The 18,748-nt window shown below is 35.9% G+C and overlaps 3 protein-coding genes across 13 annotated transcripts; 2 read left to right on the top strand and 1 right to left on the bottom strand.

Moving 5' to 3' along the window:
* Nucleotides 1–523: 523 nt before the first annotated feature.
* On the top strand, nucleotides 524–4,127 carry LOC121807436 (3-ketoacyl CoA thiolase 1, peroxisomal-like). Its single transcript, XM_042207670.1, has 14 exons — nucleotides 524–732; nucleotides 1,278–1,354; nucleotides 1,462–1,546; nucleotides 1,868–1,994; nucleotides 2,191–2,289; nucleotides 2,359–2,426; nucleotides 2,523–2,630; nucleotides 2,714–2,791; nucleotides 2,876–3,008; nucleotides 3,108–3,204; nucleotides 3,288–3,411; nucleotides 3,488–3,596; nucleotides 3,678–3,761; nucleotides 3,842–4,127. Exons 1-14 carry the CDS (start codon nucleotides 643–645, stop codon nucleotides 3,919–3,921), a joined length of 1,359 nt encoding a protein of 452 aa, XP_042063604.1. The 5' UTR covers nucleotides 524–642; the 3' UTR covers nucleotides 3,922–4,127.
* Nucleotides 4,128–4,412: 285 nt separating this feature from the next.
* LOC121807598 lies at nucleotides 4,413–8,400 on the bottom strand. Of its 3 annotated transcripts, none has more exons than XM_042207862.1 (2): nucleotides 8,231–8,400; nucleotides 4,413–7,408 (listed from the first exon to the last, which is right to left on the bottom strand). In XM_042207862.1, the coding sequence occupies exon 2, from the start codon at nucleotides 5,906–5,908 to the stop codon at nucleotides 4,712–4,714; it is 1,197 nt and encodes a 398-aa protein (XP_042063796.1). In that variant the 5' UTR covers nucleotides 5,909–7,408; nucleotides 8,231–8,400; the 3' UTR covers nucleotides 4,413–4,711. The 3 variants fall into 3 exon arrangements, with proteins under 3 accessions (XP_042063796.1, XP_042063798.1, XP_042063797.1); XM_042207864.1 differs by having other exon boundaries at nucleotides 4,413–5,873; nucleotides 7,132–8,400; XM_042207863.1 differs by having other exon boundaries at nucleotides 4,413–5,886; nucleotides 7,132–8,400.
* A 2,917-nt stretch (nucleotides 8,401–11,317) lies between these two features.
* Nucleotides 11,318–17,628, top strand: LOC121809413 (sterol 3-beta-glucosyltransferase UGT80A2-like). 9 transcript variants are annotated; one of them, XM_042210021.1, is made up of 14 exons: nucleotides 11,318–11,880; nucleotides 12,128–12,237; nucleotides 13,276–13,515; nucleotides 14,055–14,166; nucleotides 14,558–14,728; nucleotides 15,088–15,151; nucleotides 15,301–15,358; nucleotides 15,472–15,649; nucleotides 15,847–15,977; nucleotides 16,447–16,549; nucleotides 16,649–16,725; nucleotides 16,889–16,936; nucleotides 17,009–17,158; nucleotides 17,298–17,628. In XM_042210021.1, exons 1-14 carry the CDS (start codon nucleotides 11,715–11,717, stop codon nucleotides 17,463–17,465), a joined length of 1,776 nt encoding a protein of 591 aa, XP_042065955.1. In that variant the 5' UTR covers nucleotides 11,318–11,714; the 3' UTR covers nucleotides 17,466–17,628. The 9 variants fall into 9 exon arrangements, with proteins under 9 accessions (XP_042065955.1, XP_042065959.1, XP_042065956.1 ...); XM_042210025.1 differs by having other exon boundaries at nucleotides 13,447–13,515; XM_042210022.1 differs by having other exon boundaries at nucleotides 12,131–12,237.
* Nucleotides 17,629–18,748: the final 1,120 nt, after the last annotated feature.

An 18,748-nucleotide genomic window follows, 5' to 3' on the forward strand; every position in this document is an offset into this window, starting at 1 on the left:
ACATGATAATGACTTGCAGGTGCAGCCAACACGACAATCACATAAAACAATTTAGGCATGGCGGCAGTGGTTGTGTCGATTGAATGCATATAACGAACTCGTGACCTGTATCCAATCCAAAATTATTTTATCATTGTTTAGTTAATCTGATTATAACATAAACATGATATAATTTTACACTAATCTAATAATTTTGCGTATGTTCATGTCGTGGCAAAAATTGTCGGACCTTATTTTTCCTTTTAAAAGGAATAAATATAAGAATACTTGAAGAACGAGAATCATTGTATATGCCAGCGTAATACTGATTCTACTTTAATTGATTAATAAATATAGCGTGATCCATCAAAAAGAAAAAATAAAAAAATAGATATTGCGTGATCCCTTGAAAAACAAAAATAAATAAATAAATAAATATTGAGTGATCCCTTCAAAAAAGAAAAGGAAATAAACAAATATCGCGTGATCCCTTGAAAAAGATAAATAAATAAATATAGCGTGATGCCATGATTTCAATTTACCGAAATTTAAAGAGAATAGATTTCGCCGCCAAACTTCTCAACTAACAGTGTATATTAATGAAGCATCATTTCACTCAAACAGCTCAGATCTGAGAGAGAGGGAGAGAGGGAGAGAGAGACAATGGAGAGAGCAATTAACAGACAGAGAGTTCTGCTGGAGCATTTGCAGCCCACTTCCTATTCTCGCCATAGCACTGAATCTTCTCTCTGCGTGAGTTTACATTCTTCACTTGCTGTTCGATTCAATTCCTCTGTGATCGCAATCAATTTAGGTGGAATATTTTATATTTTGTGGCTGTGTTTATTTGAATTGAATTGCTATGATTTTACTTGAATCGGTGGCATCACCAGCTTTCTCTTTCATTGAAATCCTTATATCGTAATTGATGTATTGCTTTGCAAATTGCAATGATAGAGGCTGTGATTCTATCAGGAACATTCTTACCAAATTTACACGATTATTTTAGAGAAATTTAACTACTTCTGGCAATGGATGACATTAGATTCTTTAGTTAAAAGAAAAAAAAAACATACTCCTCCAAAAAGGTAGAATGTAAATGAAGTACTAGTAAGTGATTGCTAGCGTTAAGTTGATGTGATTATAATATACAAGTAAGGTTGTTGGAATTCTCATTTTGATTAAATTCTCATTTTGATCAAATTCTAATTCTGATGATCTGGAGGGATCACATTGTTGTAGTGTTATAATTATGTGAGATCTTAACCCCATTCATCATCATGATTTTCTCTGAACAGCAATCAATATGTTCGGCGGGGGATGGCGGTGCTTATCAAAGAACAGCTGCTTTTGGAGATGGCATTGTTATTGTCGCGTGAGTCTCTTTACTTTAATCATTCCACAATCTTTTGTTTACTGTAAAATAGACTTGTGAAAAGTTGCATCCTACTAAGTGTTTCGTGCATCTATCGCGCTTTGCAGAGCTTATCGAACTGCCATATGCAAAGCTAAGCGAGGGGGGTTCAAGGATACCCTTCCAGATGATTTGCTTGCCACTGTACTAAAGGTAAACTTTAGTTTTCATTCAAGGACGGTTATCAGCTGGGATGGGACAAGATTTGCTGAATCTAAATCTGGGATTGAAAAGAACTTTTCTAACTTGTTTCTAGTTGATTCTATAATTAGGTATATGATAGTTCTCTTTTCCGCATAAAATTTTACAGTAAACAAAAGATTGACAAGAAAGACCTTCGCTAGAACTTTCTCAATATGTTATTTGTTGTCGGATGTTTCTCTGGTTTGATTCTTGAATTAGGTATAGGAGTACCTTTTTCTTCAACCATGATGTTCTTCTCTTATCCATTTCACATCTTTCTCCTGATTTCAGGCGTTGATAGATAGAACAAATATTAATCCTGCTGAGATAGGAGATATAGTTGTGGGAACTGTCCTGGCTCCAGGTTCACAAAGAGCTATTGAGTGCCGGATGGCAGCTTTCTATGCTGGTTTTCCTGGTATACTTTCTCCGAATGCAAAATCTCACTCCGTTCCTTCTTACATTTCATGTTGCTGAATATTGTATCCTTTCAAGTTTATTTGAATCTTGTGATATCCCATATTCCCATGCAACACGTATTTTCACCTTCGGACAATTTTAAAGCCCTGTTCTTTAGGTTGTTCCTCACCATTCTGACGCTTCATTATAAACAGATTCTGTACCTCTCAGAACAGTCAATAGACAATGTTCTTCTGGTCTCCAAGCTGTTGCCGATGTTGCTGCCTTCATAAAAGCTGGATATTATGATATAGGTAACAGTGAATCACTCAATTTAATGGTTAAAACACCATATGCTGACCCTCATAATTGACATTGTACAGGCATTGCTGCTGGATTGGAGTCTATGTCAGTAAACAATGTCGACCTACTCAAGTCAGATAACCCAAAAGTATGTGCAACTTATATTATGTGTTTATTCTCTCTGCTAAAAAGCATGCTAGGACTCAGAAAGCTGACTGCTTCCACTTTCATTTACTGTTTGCAGATAGAGAAGTTCACTCAAGCTCGTGACTGTCTCCTTCCAATGGGTATTACTTCTGAAAATGTTGCAGAACGCTTTGGAGTAACTCGAGAAGAACAGGATCAAGCTGCCGTGAGTTTCCTTCATTGTCGTTAAAAGTCGATATATTATATCTCGAATCAGTGAATGATCTATCCTACTTGAAATGGAAACAGGTTGTGTCTCATCAACGAGCTGCTGCTGCAATTGCTGCCGGGAAATTTAAAGATGAAATAGTTCCAGTTTCTACTAAGGTAAATATGAACTTGCGACATACTCATTGATGTGATGTAGATATTACCTTCAGGTTGTTTTGGCTCATGAATATTTCTTTGAAGCTTGTCGACCCAAAAACAGGGGAGGTAAAACCTTTTATAATCTCAGTAGATGATGGGGTTCGACCAACCACAAACATGAGGGCTCTGGCAAAGTTAAAGCCTGCATTCAAGAGCAACGGAACTACAACAGCTGGTAAAAGAATTATTTAATATATAATGCCATGTGAACATTAGATGAATATATGATACTTTCTTGAGTTGGTATATGACTAAGATAACCTTCTGATTTCAGGAAATGCAAGTCAGGTGAGTGATGGTGCAGGAGCTGTTCTGCTGATGAAACGAAGTTTAGCTATGCAAAAGGGGCTTCCGATTCTTGGCGTATTTAGGTGAACATCTCCTTGTGGATATGTATGCTTGTTACTACTGTAAGCTTGTCAATATTCTTTCCTAAAATATATTTTATACGCAGGAGTTTTGCTGCTGTGGGTGTGGAGCCTGGTGTCATGGGTGTCGGCCCGGCTGTTGCTATCCCGGCCGCAGTCAAGTCAGCTGGTCTCAAACTCAAGGACATTGACTTGTACGAGATAAATGAGGTATTTTTGTGATGATTAATAACAGTAGCAGTACTTTGGCAACTTCAAAATCATGTAATCACCATTGAATGTACAGGCATTCGCTTCCCAGTATGTATATTGCTGCAAAAAGCTCAACCTCGATACTGATAAAGTAAATGTAAACGGAGGAGCAATGGCCCTTGGACACCCCTTGGGAGCTACAGGTAAATGCATTATTGCAACATTAGACCAAAAGAGCGGTGACTGGTTGGATTGGTTGATGAACAATCTGCTTTCTCACTCAGGGGCTCGCTGTGTTGCTACAATCCTTAATGAGATGAAACGTCGTGGCAAGGACTGTCGATTTGGTGTCATATCTATGTGCATAGGTAACCATCCCCCTCTTTGCTCCAGTACAAAGTGGATAAGATTTTGGGCATGTACATGAAATCTTTTACTGGATATGCAGGTTCAGGCATGGGTGCTGCTGCTGTGCTTGAAAGAGGGGATTTCGTTGACGACCTCACCAACGCCCGCGCAACCAGTTGAATCACCTTCTTGTCCAAGGATGCAGAATAATGTACTGTGCTGTTTATCGATTTGTAATACTATTTGATAGAACAAGCCTGTGATTTGAATCATTGCATCTCTTAAAAACTCTCATAATATTAATAATCGTGATGCATTGTATCAATAATCAAAACCATATATAGGTTTAAAATGAAGATTCATTCTTTTTTTCTTTTTTCTCAAAAGCTTTAGTATTTGTTTACTTTATGTACTTGAAATAGGATTTTTCAACAACCTCACAAATAACACACTCAATTATAGTAACTTGTTAAATCTAATGAACCATATATGACGCATGGTTATTCTGATTTTTAATAGTATTTTTTTTTGGAAAATACAAATAAATTTGAGATGGTATTGTAGATTAAAACAGTGACACCATTGACCGTTCACTAAACTACAGAAGATGATCCCACATTCCACATTTCCAAGCTCAAGAAAAGAGAGGAATAGGCTCATAAGAACATGAATAAGCAAAACAAATTTAGTAGTATGATAAAAGGAAGAGAGAATTGACATTTCAGATGACACAAATGCTTGCTGAAAGGTCATAATACCAATCCAGTGTAAGATAAAAGGATAGAGAGAGATCACACATTCTCTCAGCAAGCTGAAAAGAATGAAGGATGATCTTGATTATTCTTTTCAAATCATGTGGGAAAATCACAGTTATATACAAACAAGCCCAGAGATAACGCAATCGACACGTTGATTATTCTGAGGTGGATCCAGCACATTTTGGTCGTGAATCAGGTCAGACCCTGCTTCCCTATTGTTGACCTCCATCCAGCTCGGCACGTGTTGTGCGTGTCAGACGCCGACGTCGTCGAGGATTTGGAGAAGCATTATCATTAAGATCGGTCAGTATATTAAGGTCTGTATCACGATCCTCATCGTCTTCATCCTCATTATGTTGATGGCCCAACAGACTTTCACCCCAGAGATAGCGACGCCTGGGATAGTTTCCAGTAGCTCGGCGATGTCTTGCAAACTGTCTTGACCGGCCACCCCTTGGCTCAGCTCCAGGTTCCAGCGAACCAAACATTTGAAACAAGAATAAGGTGCTTAACAGCCGGCTACCCTCACCAGCACCTCCATTTCTGTCACTTTCACCAGAAAGCCTATCTCCACCATCAATCACATAGTCACCAAAGACAACAGCACCTGGCATGGCAGAACGAATTGCACTAACGATATCATTGTATTCCCTCTGACCTTCAAGGCGATGCCAAGCTCTTTGTCTAGATGGGTCGACATCAGCCGGGCGCACTGTTGGATGAACTCTTCTTGCATGCCTACGCAGCTCTCTGTAACTACCAGAGAACGAACATGATTCATGAGAGCAACTTCGAGTCTTTAGGTTGAGGTACTTTCTAGTCTCCTCAATAACTTTCCAACCCAAAACCTTCCCACGACATAGAGGGCATCTCAGATTCGACACTTCTTCAGAATTCTCCATGTTGGGTTCCCCATTATCAAGGTTTTCCGAACTTCCTCCTCCTTGTTCGCCATAACTACGATTAGCATTGTGGATATTGTGACCACCCGAATCTCCCTGAGGAATGCCCGTGTGTCCCATAGAGCTAGTTTCTGTCTGGGTGTCATTTGCATGATTTGTCGTCACTGTCAAGTCCAAATTCCCACTCAAAACAGAATCATGATTACTTTCAGGTACCAAACTAGTTGCAGATAAGTTGTCTACATTTCCCTCTTTCAGTTGTTTATAACGATCCAAACAATTTGAATGCCTATAGCTAGTATCACATATGTACGAGCGACAACTCTTATCATGGGAGCTGCAAATGAGAAGAACAGCATTGTGGGGGTGGTCCATGCATATGGGACATAAGGCTTCATCCAATTCCTTGTACAGATGAGACACATCTGAGTCATTTGATATGCTTCTTTTCCTACTAGCCATTTTATGTGCACTGCGATATATTACTAATATTGAATGCATTAGCATAAAACTTTTAATCCATAGCAATAAAGGATAACATACTGCAGACAACTTTACGAAGTGGAAGCACTAATGCAAATAATTATATTTTCACAAAATAAGTGGATGTTTTAATCGAGGAACAGTTAGGAATGAACAATTCCAAACATGCTCAGTTCAAGTAAAACTAATACTCCCTCCAATCCTTAAAAATAAAAACCCTTTCCTATTTGGTCCGTCCCGAAAATAAAAAAACTTTACTTAAGGAAATTTCTTTTTTCTCTAAAGAGGTATGACCCATTTTCCACTAACACACTTTCCTTTCTATCTCTCCCTTACTTTCCAATTTTACATTAAAACTCGTGTCGTTTCAAAAGTTTCTATTTTTAAGGGACGGAGGGTACATCTCTTATCAATTCACCAGGTCATAAACAAATAAACACCAAACCCCAATACCCCATGCTATCATATAACCTTCAAACAACCAACTTCATTGTCATAAGAGCATACTTTATCTATTCTACACGTCATCACCAAATCCACAAAAAGAATAAAGAGACAGCCTAAACAATTTGATACATCTTACCAAAAGGGACCTCTTGAATTGAACTATGTAGATTTCTGAAAACTTAAATCTTCATTTCAATAGAGCGCCTCAATTTAACAGTAATGAGGGAAAAGGAACAAAACAAGAACAAGTTTATTAGGTTGATTAGACGAGTTCCAATACATGCTGCAACTTGTGAGTTGCGACTCAAGTAATATTACAAATTCAAGCATTATTGGTCACTATTCACACAACTTAGCAGCAGTAAAATGAGACCTGATTTAGAATATATATCAGATTTATTACTACACTGACCCCTAAGAACAGGTACGATATACACCAACATGCCACAAGTTTGCAAGGCATGATTCTTATTGATCTGTCATTAGAAATGCACCACTATATTTCAGGCCACCAAATCACCAAAAGAATCCTCGTAGGTGGTAATAAACCAAAACAGGCAACTACTTACCACAAAATAATTACCACTCACCATCCCTTACAATCTGAAAAGGCGAAGGACTGGGTAAATACAAACAAGGAGCACTGTGCTTATTTTAAATGACCACACAGCTTCAGCTGATACAGAAGTTTGCAGATATTTATATGACACAGAATGTCATGTAATCCCATCATGTAACATGAAATGTTATGAAGGTAATAACACATTCCTGTACACATCGGCCATATTAGTTTTACTCACCGCTAAAAGGCACTGAGATTTCTCTTTTACTGGCAGCTTCAGATCCTTAAAACACAGGGTCTGAATCTTATAACGTTCTGAATTAGCAAATGACACAAAACAATATCTTTAGTTGACTTTATAGCAAATCGGATGGCAAGCCTTCATGCACTTTTCATAACAACTATTCAGAAAAGTAGTGTATCCTAAAATTGTCGGAGTAATAAGGCTTCAAGTAAAGAGCTATTGCATATTTGTGGATCCAAGCAATCCAAAATCACCAAATGAGTCCCACAACCTGCAGTAGTATTATGGAACAAAAACGGTCATTTGCATAAGAATTATGATCCAACTCTGCTATTAAAACAATAACAAACATATTCTATCACTCAAGGTCCACTAAGACGAAAGGGCAAAGAAATAAAATCACTTAAACCATAATGCAGTGGAACCAGACATGCCAACAAAAGCTTGGTTAACTTGCTCAACTAATCTAACCCAAGTACCTAACTATTATCATTCTGCAAAATTGTCATGACATCAGAGTGTTTCATCTACATATGCCATCTTCCTTACAAACTGTAGCATAGAATAATTAATGCTATACAATCCAACCTACCAAAAATTTGTCCAAGCAAACATATTACAGGGGGTACAAAGCCCCTATATTCTCATCAGAATCATGAGCTACGACTTGACCAAAATGAATTCACGTCGTTGTTCTGATTAAACCCTTGAGATAACCTACTTGCTTCAAAGTAAACTTAAGCAAGGCGGTAGATTTTTTAAAAAAAATACGATTTTAAAAGTTTTGCATCGATTCATGAAAACAATTACTAATCCCCATCAAAATTCTAGAAACTCAGAAACCTTAAAATCCATTTCCCAATTCTACGCCAGTAAAACCAACAATCTTTGAAGTATCATCAGTAAGATCCTCATATTATCCATAAAATACATAAGAATAATGAAATCACACGACATCTCAACAAGTAAGCAATTGTGATTACAAACATCCGCACAATTGAACGTGGTAACATCAAATTGAGGTAAAATTAACCGAGGAAAATGCTCCACGTGAAGGGAACACAAAAACGACGAATTAAAGGTGCGGAATTACAGTAGAAATTAGAGATGGAGGTGCGATTATCCTTAGATTGATTGATTGATTGCGTAGGGTGAATTTCGGTTTAATTGAATCAAAGAAAAATTTTGGGGTGGATTTGACGAGATGAATTCCGATCAGAAAGGGTTGAATATGGTGAAAGAGGATAGAGAAGCCATAGTTGCAGTACTATTTATTGAATGAACAAAATAATAAAAATATATTTTGTTTTAGCAATAATTTCTTTTAGTAATAATCATTTTTTTAAGTGGATATGATACAAAACCGCCTCCAATTAGGGGTGAGCAAAAAAAACCGGAAACCGAATATCCGAACCGAACCAAACCGAAATTTTGAAATTCGGTTCGGTTATTTCGGTTTTTCGGTTCGGTTCGGTTTTGAAAATACAAAAATTTCGGTTTTTTCGGTTCGGTTCGGGCGAAGAAAAAACCGAATAACCGAATAACCGAATTATATATATATTCTATTAATTTAATATATTATATTATATATAATATATAGTATATTATTTTAATAAATTCTACTATATTATATATATTATATGCATTATTAATTTTATATTATATATAAATATTCTATTAGTATATATAAAATAAAATAAAATACAAATATATATATTAATATTATATTTATTTTTTCGGGTTTTTCGGTTTTTTCGGTTTTGTTCGGGTTTTTCGGTTTTTTAAGTTCGGTTTTCGGTTTTTCGGTTTCGGTTTTTCGGTTTTCGGGTTCGGTTCGGTTTGGATTTTGAACTAAATTCGGTTTTTCGGTTTTGGTTCGGTTTTGATAAAAAACCGAACCGAAACCCGAATGCACACCCCTACCTCCAATTTGCAAATATCTGGATGAATTGGTATAAAAATTATAAAATCTGGATGAATTTAAGACATCATCAAACTTTAAAAATTAATTTTAAATATTATAAAATTTAAATTTATGTAGTACGATATTATTTTCTCTATAAAATTGATATGAGCGTCACTTGCTAGTGACTTATATTATGTTGTCTTTTATATAAAAAAAATATATTTGTTATTTAAAACATTATAGCATTATCAATACATGCTAGGGCACTATTGCGGGAGACGAGCTGTGCGGGAGGGGCGCCCGAGAGCTAGGGCATGGCCGAGGAGCGCTCGGAGGTGGGACGGCGCCTATTGTGCACCGACCGTTGAGCCGATCTGATTTTTTATTTTTTAAAATTTTATTATTTTATTTTTTTAATATTTGATAAACACCAACAATTAAAATAAATCAAAATTGAAGGGCTTTTAGGAAGGCTATTGAGAGGGTTGTGGGAAGGCTAAAGCATTGGCTGGACTATGAGAATGGTGTGATGATGCGATAGGAGGTATTTTAGGCTGGATTATAGGAGGGGCATTGCTATTGCTATTGCTATTGCTTTTATGGTGGCACATAGAATTTTTTTTTGTTAGAGATGATTGCTAACAAAATCTGAAATTAAGATTTTTCTTGTGGATAGAAAAACATAAATTTTTAAAGGTTGCATCACAATGGACTCAAACTAAATACTTTTGACTTTGGACATTAACCAATCTACCATTAAACCACACAACATGTTATGATTCGACAAAATTTTTAAGGCTTTTATGACAATTCAATGTATTAATACCATAGCAACAGTATATAGTAGCACTCTTTTTCCCCTAAAACAAGATAAATATATTTGCACACACTATCTAAAATGTTAGCCCTAAAACAAGATAAATATATTTGCACACCCTATCTAATGTTAGCCCTAAAACAAGATAAATATATTTGCACACCCTATCTAAGATGTTAGATTGTATAGTACTTTTAAATATACTGATCTCAATGATCATAAGATTATAAAATTATGTATTGTAGTGATATAGTGATCTTAAACTAAAGAGTTAAAATTTACGATTTTTACGAACAAATTTAAATTCATGAGAATTGTCAACTTAAACAAAAATGTACTTGTAAATTTATGGATCAATAGTGTTGTTTACATGTTCTTTGTAATTACTCACGCAAACTTCTTTAATGATATTCATTTCATATTATTTGATCATGTTACATTAGATGTGTGAAATTATTTTATACGGAGTATGCATTAATGTAAGATTTCAAATCCTTATCATATTTCCACCTAATTAACATTACATGCCAATGAATATTTAATGAATGTATCTAATATTTCAAGGGGTAATTACATGTTTCATACAAAATATTTTACCTTTGTTTCAATTTTAGTACAAATAGTATTAAGCTCACATATGTCATACAAAAAGTTACATTAGTGTTTTAAATTAATACATTCCGTTAAATATTTTAAACACCGTTAGTTAGTTTACAATTTGTCCAACTTATCATCATAATAAAAGAATAATTAGAGATTTAATACAATTAATCACTCTAAAAAAATAACAGTCAATATCAATTCTTCCAGCAATTAATTGTGGTTTAAAAAAAATTCGTCTCTCAATATACTCTATTTTTTATTGTATTTTTTATAGAACACAAAATAAAATAAGTTCATATTTCATCTTTACAAAATGGCTAATTTGAGCTTCAAGCACTCAATAAGTTAATATTTTTTTACAAAAAAAAATTCAATATATTTTTAGTTGTATTCTCCATTGTTACATGAGAAAGCTTTGACAATAAAATGCAATTCGCTAATTTGATGATGAAAAGTGGTGAATTTTTGCTCTGTGTTTTTCATTTTTGTGAGTAATAAAAATAACAGTATTTGAAATAATTAATGTAAAGTTTTAATTTAAAACTTTTTGTACAAATTTGAAACATTGATGAAACTTTTTGTATGTATGATGTAATTGGAAGTAACGGTGTTAGTATGGACATAACGGAATGTATTATTTTGGAACACTGAGTAAACCTTTTGTATGAACTTAATACTTTTTGTACTAAATTGAAATAAATATAAAACATTTTGTGTCAAACATGTAATTACCCCAATATTTCAACCCCAAAACTCAATAAATTATTTGCATTTATATAAAATTTACAAAGTAATTATACTAGTAATAATACTATTAGTTTTACATTAAATTCGCCCGAGTTTGGCCTAATTTACCAAATTTTAGTTATGTGAGTTTTCTAAACTATAGATGATGAAATTTTTATGGATGTATATATAGGTAAACGTATGAATTCTGGGAGAAGGCGATGAACTCAACTCATAGCTTAGATTCGAAGAACTGAGAAAGGTGAATGAAGAAAATGGTTTGGCCAAAGGAGAAAAAGTGAGGAACATGTTCTGCGTTGATTTCGGCCACGCGCTTACCGTCGCGTTAAACAACCAAAATACTCCACTTTCACGAATTTTACGCAGAGTTTATGTATTTTAATTTGATTTAATTTTGCTTCCCACTCTTTTGAACGTGTCTGTGACCACGCATCCAATTCACTCCCACTGTGTGTATTCTACGCATTCGCGCACCGATAACCGCTTGCGGAAGTAGCTCTGGATATGGATCAGAAGCCGATGCATCCGGAGATGGTAGCGCCGCCGGTGCCTAAGCCGGATGAGGCAGGTTCTTCGACGAGCTCCGAAGAAGTTTCGGTGAAGTTCGATGAAGATGCCGGTGCTACCGCCGCTGCCGCGCTATCCAATGGAGGCGGCAGCGGTTCCTCTGGTGAGTCGCTGTTTTTGTTTAGTGAATTCAGTTAATGGAATTTAGGATTGTGAGTTGTGGTTCGGAGCAGGAGTTGGTGGTGAAATTGTAGAGGTTTTGTTTACAATTGACAGCTTGAAATTGGAATTGTCGCTCTGTTCGAGTTATTATGAGTTCGGTTGGGTTAATGAGTTTGTTAATTTGTGGTTAATTGTGATTGATGGTGGAAATACTATGCCGCCAGAAATTTTGAAATCCGAGAAACTAGAAGTGCTGCAGGGGTTGGAAAGATCGGAATCAGAGAGGGAGAGATGTGTTAACGCTCGTGCTGAAGAGGCTGCTCAGATTTTTGATGAAAGAATTCCGGTGCAGGAGAAGGTAACAATCCTTTTAATGTTATGCATCATTTTCGGCTACTGATGTCATTTTGGATCCGTTATAGTGGTTGGATTTAAAATTCTTATTCTATCTTGAATTAATTTTAGAGTGATATCCGCATTTTAGTTTCTAAAATCATGCTTCAAGGAGACAGGAGATTGTTTTTCAGCAAGCATTTTTTATGCTAAAACAATCAATTTTCACCTATTTCATTGAAATAATGTCAAATTAAAGATCTCGTGTTAATATTTGACAGATTACTTTGATGTGAATAAGCAATTCTTTTCTCTAACTCTATCAATTTGTCTATAGCTAAAGCGATTCTTTATTAGCTTGGATTGGAGATTGGTCAATCAGTACCATTTATATATACTTATGACACTAGTGCAAGTTCTATTCATAGTATACAGTTGCATTATACTTGTACCTTTTCGGCTTTTCCTCTGCTTGACTACTCTAATCTGTCAGTCTGTCTCGCTGCATGTGTAGAAGCTGGAGACTGTGCCTGAGTGACATAAATGCAATTTTTTTTATTGTTCAGTAATTGTGTTTTTCCTATCCTGGAGCATGTCCAATGCTTGTACAAGCTGAAAGTAATATGTAAAACCTCTAAAACCTAGACACAAAGGATATATTAGTGCAAAAATAGATTATGTTATTCGACTCATAAGTCTGTCTCACTGCCTGTGTAGAAGGTAGAAACTGTCCTTGAGTGACATAGAAGCAGTTTTTTAATTGTTCGGATATTTTGTTCTTCCTATCCCGGAGCATGTCTCATACTCCCACAAGTTGAAAGTAATACGTAAAACCCCTAAAACCTACACACAAAGGATATACTAGTGCTAAAATACATTACACTACTCGAATCATGGCGATGCATCATACAATTTTGTGAATATTTGCCATTTCAATAGAATGCAACATTACAGAATGCTTTGTGGGTCATAATTCAGTTATGGTTGAATTCACGGGATTGATAGAAGATTAGCGTACTGTGAGCATACTGGAATTTTTCGTTAAATATTAAAAACATTGCAGCTCAAATTGTTGAACAGAATTGCTACAGTTAAAGATGATGGAACTGTAGAATTTGAAGTTCCAGTTGATGTTGAACCTCGTAGCCTTGGAGCTGGTTCAAATAGCATATATACTGAAGTTGATGAAGAGGTTCTTGATACAACAGACATTCAGTATATTCCACCATTGCAGATTGTAATGCTTATTGTTGGCACTCGTGGAGATGTGCAGCCATTTGTTGCAATTGGAAAGCGACTTCAGGTTGAGTCAATAATATATTGCACTGGGCACTACAGTACTTGCTTGTCAGTTAATTAGAATCCTATTTATACTCTTTACTCTTTAGCAATCACAAAGGGACATTTTGGTCTAACAAACTATTTCTGTCTCATGTTTGAAGTTTCAATGCATATTGGTATACATATATTTATGCTTCCAATTCGCCCAAACCTGTGGTAAAAATCGGAGTCCTTTAGCACATGCACCAATTTCCATCTCATGTTTTTGTAGTCATCATTATTCTTATACTTGATCTTTCTTTTTTTTGCATCTGGAAGAAACTCTCTTTTATCTCTTAAATCGTCTTCACAGTTCTAATTCCAGTGGGGATTTGAGCAGCTGCTCAAGACAAAATGTCTAAATATATTTTAGTAGCCCTTGACAAATCATAACCCTAGATAAAGATGCTCAAAGTTGTGTGTTCCCTGTTCCATATGAAAGATCTTAGTATACGTCAAGGATTTTTCTTTAGTGCATCTGAATTCCATCTTTTAAGTCGTTAATGAAGATACTTGGTGCAGGATTATGGCCATCGTGTTAGATTGGCCACTCATTCAAATTTTAAAGAGTTTGTCTTGACATCTGGATTGGAATTCCATCCTCTTGGTGGGGATCCAAAAGTTCTTGCCGAATGTATGTTTCTATACCTTCGTTTTTAAAAGCTGATCTTCTGATTACTTGGGACTGGGTTGTGGTTTACCGTATGTTGGTGAAAATTTGTTCTCCCCTGCAAAATTTGATGATTGATCTTTTCTTGTCTTCAAATGTTCATAAAAAAACATACAATTGTTTTCCTTTGAGTTAAGGGCAAGTGTATTGTATGAATACAAGGCTTGACACAAAATGAAAGCATCATCATTGATCCATATATTTTTCTACTTCATTTAAGAGTTGATGTCAGGACGTTCTGCGTTAAGTACTTCCTGGAATGTGAATCTTGATATACATGGTCTCCCAATGTTATAGTGCCATTTGATCATCTTGATGGGATGCACAATTAATGAGTATAAATTTTTCTTTGCAGACATGGTAAAAAACAAAGGGTTCTTGCCTTCAGGGCCCTCAGAAATACCAATCCAAAGAAATCAAATGAAAGAGATAATATATTCACTGCTTCCAGCATGCAAAGATCCTGATATGGACACTGGGATTCCTTTTAAAGCAGATGCAATTATTGCCAATCCTCCTGCATACGGTTAGATAATGCAACTTATCATCATCTTGTCTCTCTGAAAACTGGCTGTTCGAATTCTCATTACATGGTTTCATATTTGCATCATTTTCCTTGCAACTTTCATGTTTCAGCACTTGTTGTTCATTTGACTCATGGAGAATTTTTATCTCATAGTTTTGCGCTTTTGCTTTAAAAAATTGGTGTGGCTTTTGGGGGGGGGGGGGTCCTTCCTTCAGTTGGTTTCCACCTTCATGAGTGTGTCTCCACCTGTTTGTTCTGAGCTATTAGTACACTGATATTGCTGATGGAATGACCATCTACATTTGTATCAATTGATTATTTCAAATAAATAGTATCTACTAACGGAGGTAACGCTGCAGGGCATACCCATGTCGCTGAAGCATTGAAAGTACCAATTCATATATTTTTCACAATGCCTTGGACGTAAGTATTATCTATATTGTTTTGAGTCATGGAAATTTTTGTTATCATTCTAATTTATCAAAGAAATATGATCTGAATCATCTGATGCATGTAATAACAAGTTGTCCTCATGCTATCATGCTCACTGACTAAACAATGGTATTTTGCAGGCCTACAAGTGAATTCCCTCATCCATTGTCTCGTGTTAAGCAATCAGCTGGATACAGAGTGCGTTTTAAGTGTCTAATTTAACTTGTATATCTTACGATTTGTGATTTTCTACAAAAGTTATAATCTCTCTATTTCTGCCTCTGATATTTTTTCTTTGAATTGCTTTACAGTTATCGTATCAGATTGTGGACTCCTTGATATGGCTAGGGATTCGAGACATGATAAACGATCTTAGGAAAAAAAAGTTGAAGCTGCGGCCAGTCACATATTTGAGTGGTTCACAAGGTTCTGAGTCAAATATTCCACATGGATATATCTGGAGCCCTCATCTTGTTCCTAAACCAAAAGGTTTTCACTTTCTAAATTTCGTGTTCTTTAAGAAAATAGTTTGCGCCAATGGATTAACCTTTATTATCTGAACAAGATACCAATCAGTTATCTTTCTTATCTTGAATTTTGAGATCTTTCATCCATACTTGGTACTGTTTAGTTCCATGTAAATTTCGATAGTGCTAACTGAGGATCGTAGCCATGTTGTATTGCAGATTGGGGACCAAAGGTTGATGTCGTTGGATTTTGCTTCCTCGATCTTGCAACAAATTATGAACCACCCGAGTCGCTTGTAAATTGGCTCAAAGCTGGTCCAAAGCCTATCTATATTGGGTTTGGCAGTCTGGTTAGTACCCCAAGCTCCTTCACATCCCAAAAGTAAACCCCAGACAAAGGAGAAACATGAAAAGTTAAGGACAGGGTTACATTTTTCTTTAGGATTTTAGAGGTGCAGGTATCTAGTGCCTGAGATTTGTTAATATATTTCTGGAAGTTTTCTTCTATAAAATGGGAGTTTGAATATTCACAGTGGGAACTAACAATATCTGTGATTCAATGAGAAACCAGTTAATGTTGTTGGAATGGTTTTAAACATTCAAATGGGTTATGGTTGTTAAACTAAATTTTTCATTGGAAAAAACTGTTTAACACAACATTTTGAAGTGTCGCAAAATACCCCAACCCCCCTTCCCGAAAAAAAATATGTTGGACAGGTAGTAGAGATATTTTAGTTGTGTCAAAAAGAATTATGATTTCAGCTTATTTGACTTGGTTCTTCTTTAATATGCATATTCTTTTTTCTCTTTCGATTTCAGCCTGTCGTAGAGCCAGAGAAAATGACAAAGATAATCATTGATGCTTTAGAAATAACTAAACAAAGAGGAATCATCAACAAAGGATGGGGTGGCCTTGGTAACTGTAAGTTCGCCTTTTTCCTGACTTTTCCTATCGTATATATATATATATATATATATATCCTAAAATCGACTCATTTGACTAAGGCTTCTTCTTGCTCAGTGGCTGAAGAAAAAGACTTTGCCTATCTTCTGGACAATTGTCCTCATGACTGGCTCTTCTTGCAGTGTGCCGCTGTGGTAAGCTGTTTGTATTAGTTTTCTTATTGAGTGCAGCATCCTATTCACCGATATTTGTACAAAGGGAAATATATCTGAATGACCTGGGAAGAGTTAAATGTGGTTTTGCTTCTGTTTCTTGAGCAATAAGGCCACCTTTTTTGATGTATCAATTTGTTTGCAGGTGCACCATGGAGGTGCAGGAACAACAGCTGCTGGTCTTAAAGCTGCGGTAATGTCTTGGAGTTTTTGTTGGTCTGACATTTTACGTGGACTCTTTAATTCACATTTATTGGTAATGCAGTGCCCAACAACCATTATTCCATTCTTTGGTGACCAACCATTTTGGGGAGAAAGAGTCCATGCCAGAGGCGTAGGCCCTCCACCAATTCCAGTTGATGAGTTTTCACTCGAAAAGTTGGTTGAAGCAATTAAATTTATGCTAGACCCCCAGGTACCACACCTTAGATATTACCATGCTTCCTAGTTGAAGGTTGTGCAAGTGTTGAGGCTAAGTGTATATGTTAAATAGAAGGAATGAATTTGTTAGTCGTCTTTGGTTTAAATGTCATGGAGATCGATCTTTTTTGCAGGTAAAGGAGCGCGCGGTTGAGCTTGCAAAAGCCATGGAAAATGAAGACGGTGTTACAGGAGCTGTGAAAGCGTTCTTCAAACACCTTCCGCGTAAGAAACTTGAGCCCAACCCTGAGCCTACGCCATCAAATATCTTCTCCTTAAGGAGATGCTTCGGTTGTTCTTAGAGGTGTAGGTAATCTTTGCTTGTCCACAATATCTATTCTTTATTTGTATTGTATCATAGTAATAGTTATATGACTTCAACTTGAGTGGTTGTCTTTGTTGACACTACTTTCTTTCTCATTTGCTTCTACGCAAAATTCCAAGAAATATCTACTCATCATCTAATTACTTCGCCAAATACAAGTTTTGAGCATGTGTAAATATCATATCCTTGATCACATCATCTAATTACTTTTCCGATTGTGATAGAGATGGAATAGCATTGATGAGAAATGTAGGATGTTGTGCAGCAGAGTGGCGGTATGAAGTTAAATAATGTTTCGCCTCTCATCTTAATAACATACTCCTATATTTATTACTGTGAAAGCAGAGCAGACTGCTGTGCAGAGTATATCATGAAAAATACTCACACTCTCGCACTCTCTCTCTCTCTCTCTCTCTCACACACACACACAGGCCCATGAATGGGGCGAAATACTTATCTAACTTGAGTCTGAGATTACTAAGTAAATCTAAATGCAGCTGCAGTGGAAATGAAAAACCAGTGTGTTGTGTGTGTTTTGGCAAAATTAATTCCAGAAATTGGAAGTAAATCAAAAAATCAGAGATGAGAATTTCGCTGATCTTTTTGTAGCACTATACACTTTTCATAGAGGTGTGCATATTTAAGAGACTCTCCATTGGATCTTTGAAGTTGGATTTTGACGACACCGATTTTGTATGATATATGGGGTGTTTCTCATTTTTGTTCATTTCGACTTAAAAATAAAAAGAAAAATATTTGAGGAAGTGCCAAAAAATAGACGAGGTTACATGCGCGAAAATATTTGGGTTGGCTATCAACTTGAAAAACTGAGCTATTGTATAATTTAAAGATCAATTATACTGTGAGGAGAAACTTATTTTTGTTTAATTAGTAGTAGTAGTAGTAGTAGTTAATTGCACACACCTAACCAACAGGTTTGGATTAAATGAAGAAAGACAAAAACAAAGAACTCAACCTCTCAAACACTTAAAGAGCCTGCAAAAAGGAAACACAACCTTAATGGTTGCCACTGTCAGATTGTTCAAAAGCCATCACACATTACTATCTCTTTCTCTTTCCTCAGAGTTCTCACCAATCATACACTAGTCTCTCTCTCTATCTTCTCAGAGTTCTCACCAATCACTCTCTGCAGAATGACTGTCTCAAGCCCATGCATCCTCTTGTGCCAATTGCCAACCACCCCATAAATGGATACACACACACACCAACACAATGTCTTAACATACTTGCTTTGAACTT

Source organism: Salvia splendens, chromosome 6 (assembly GCF_004379255.2).
Source record: "Salvia splendens isolate huo1 chromosome 6, SspV2, whole genome shotgun sequence".
Taxonomy (NCBI): Eukaryota; Viridiplantae; Streptophyta; class Magnoliopsida; order Lamiales; family Lamiaceae; genus Salvia; species Salvia splendens.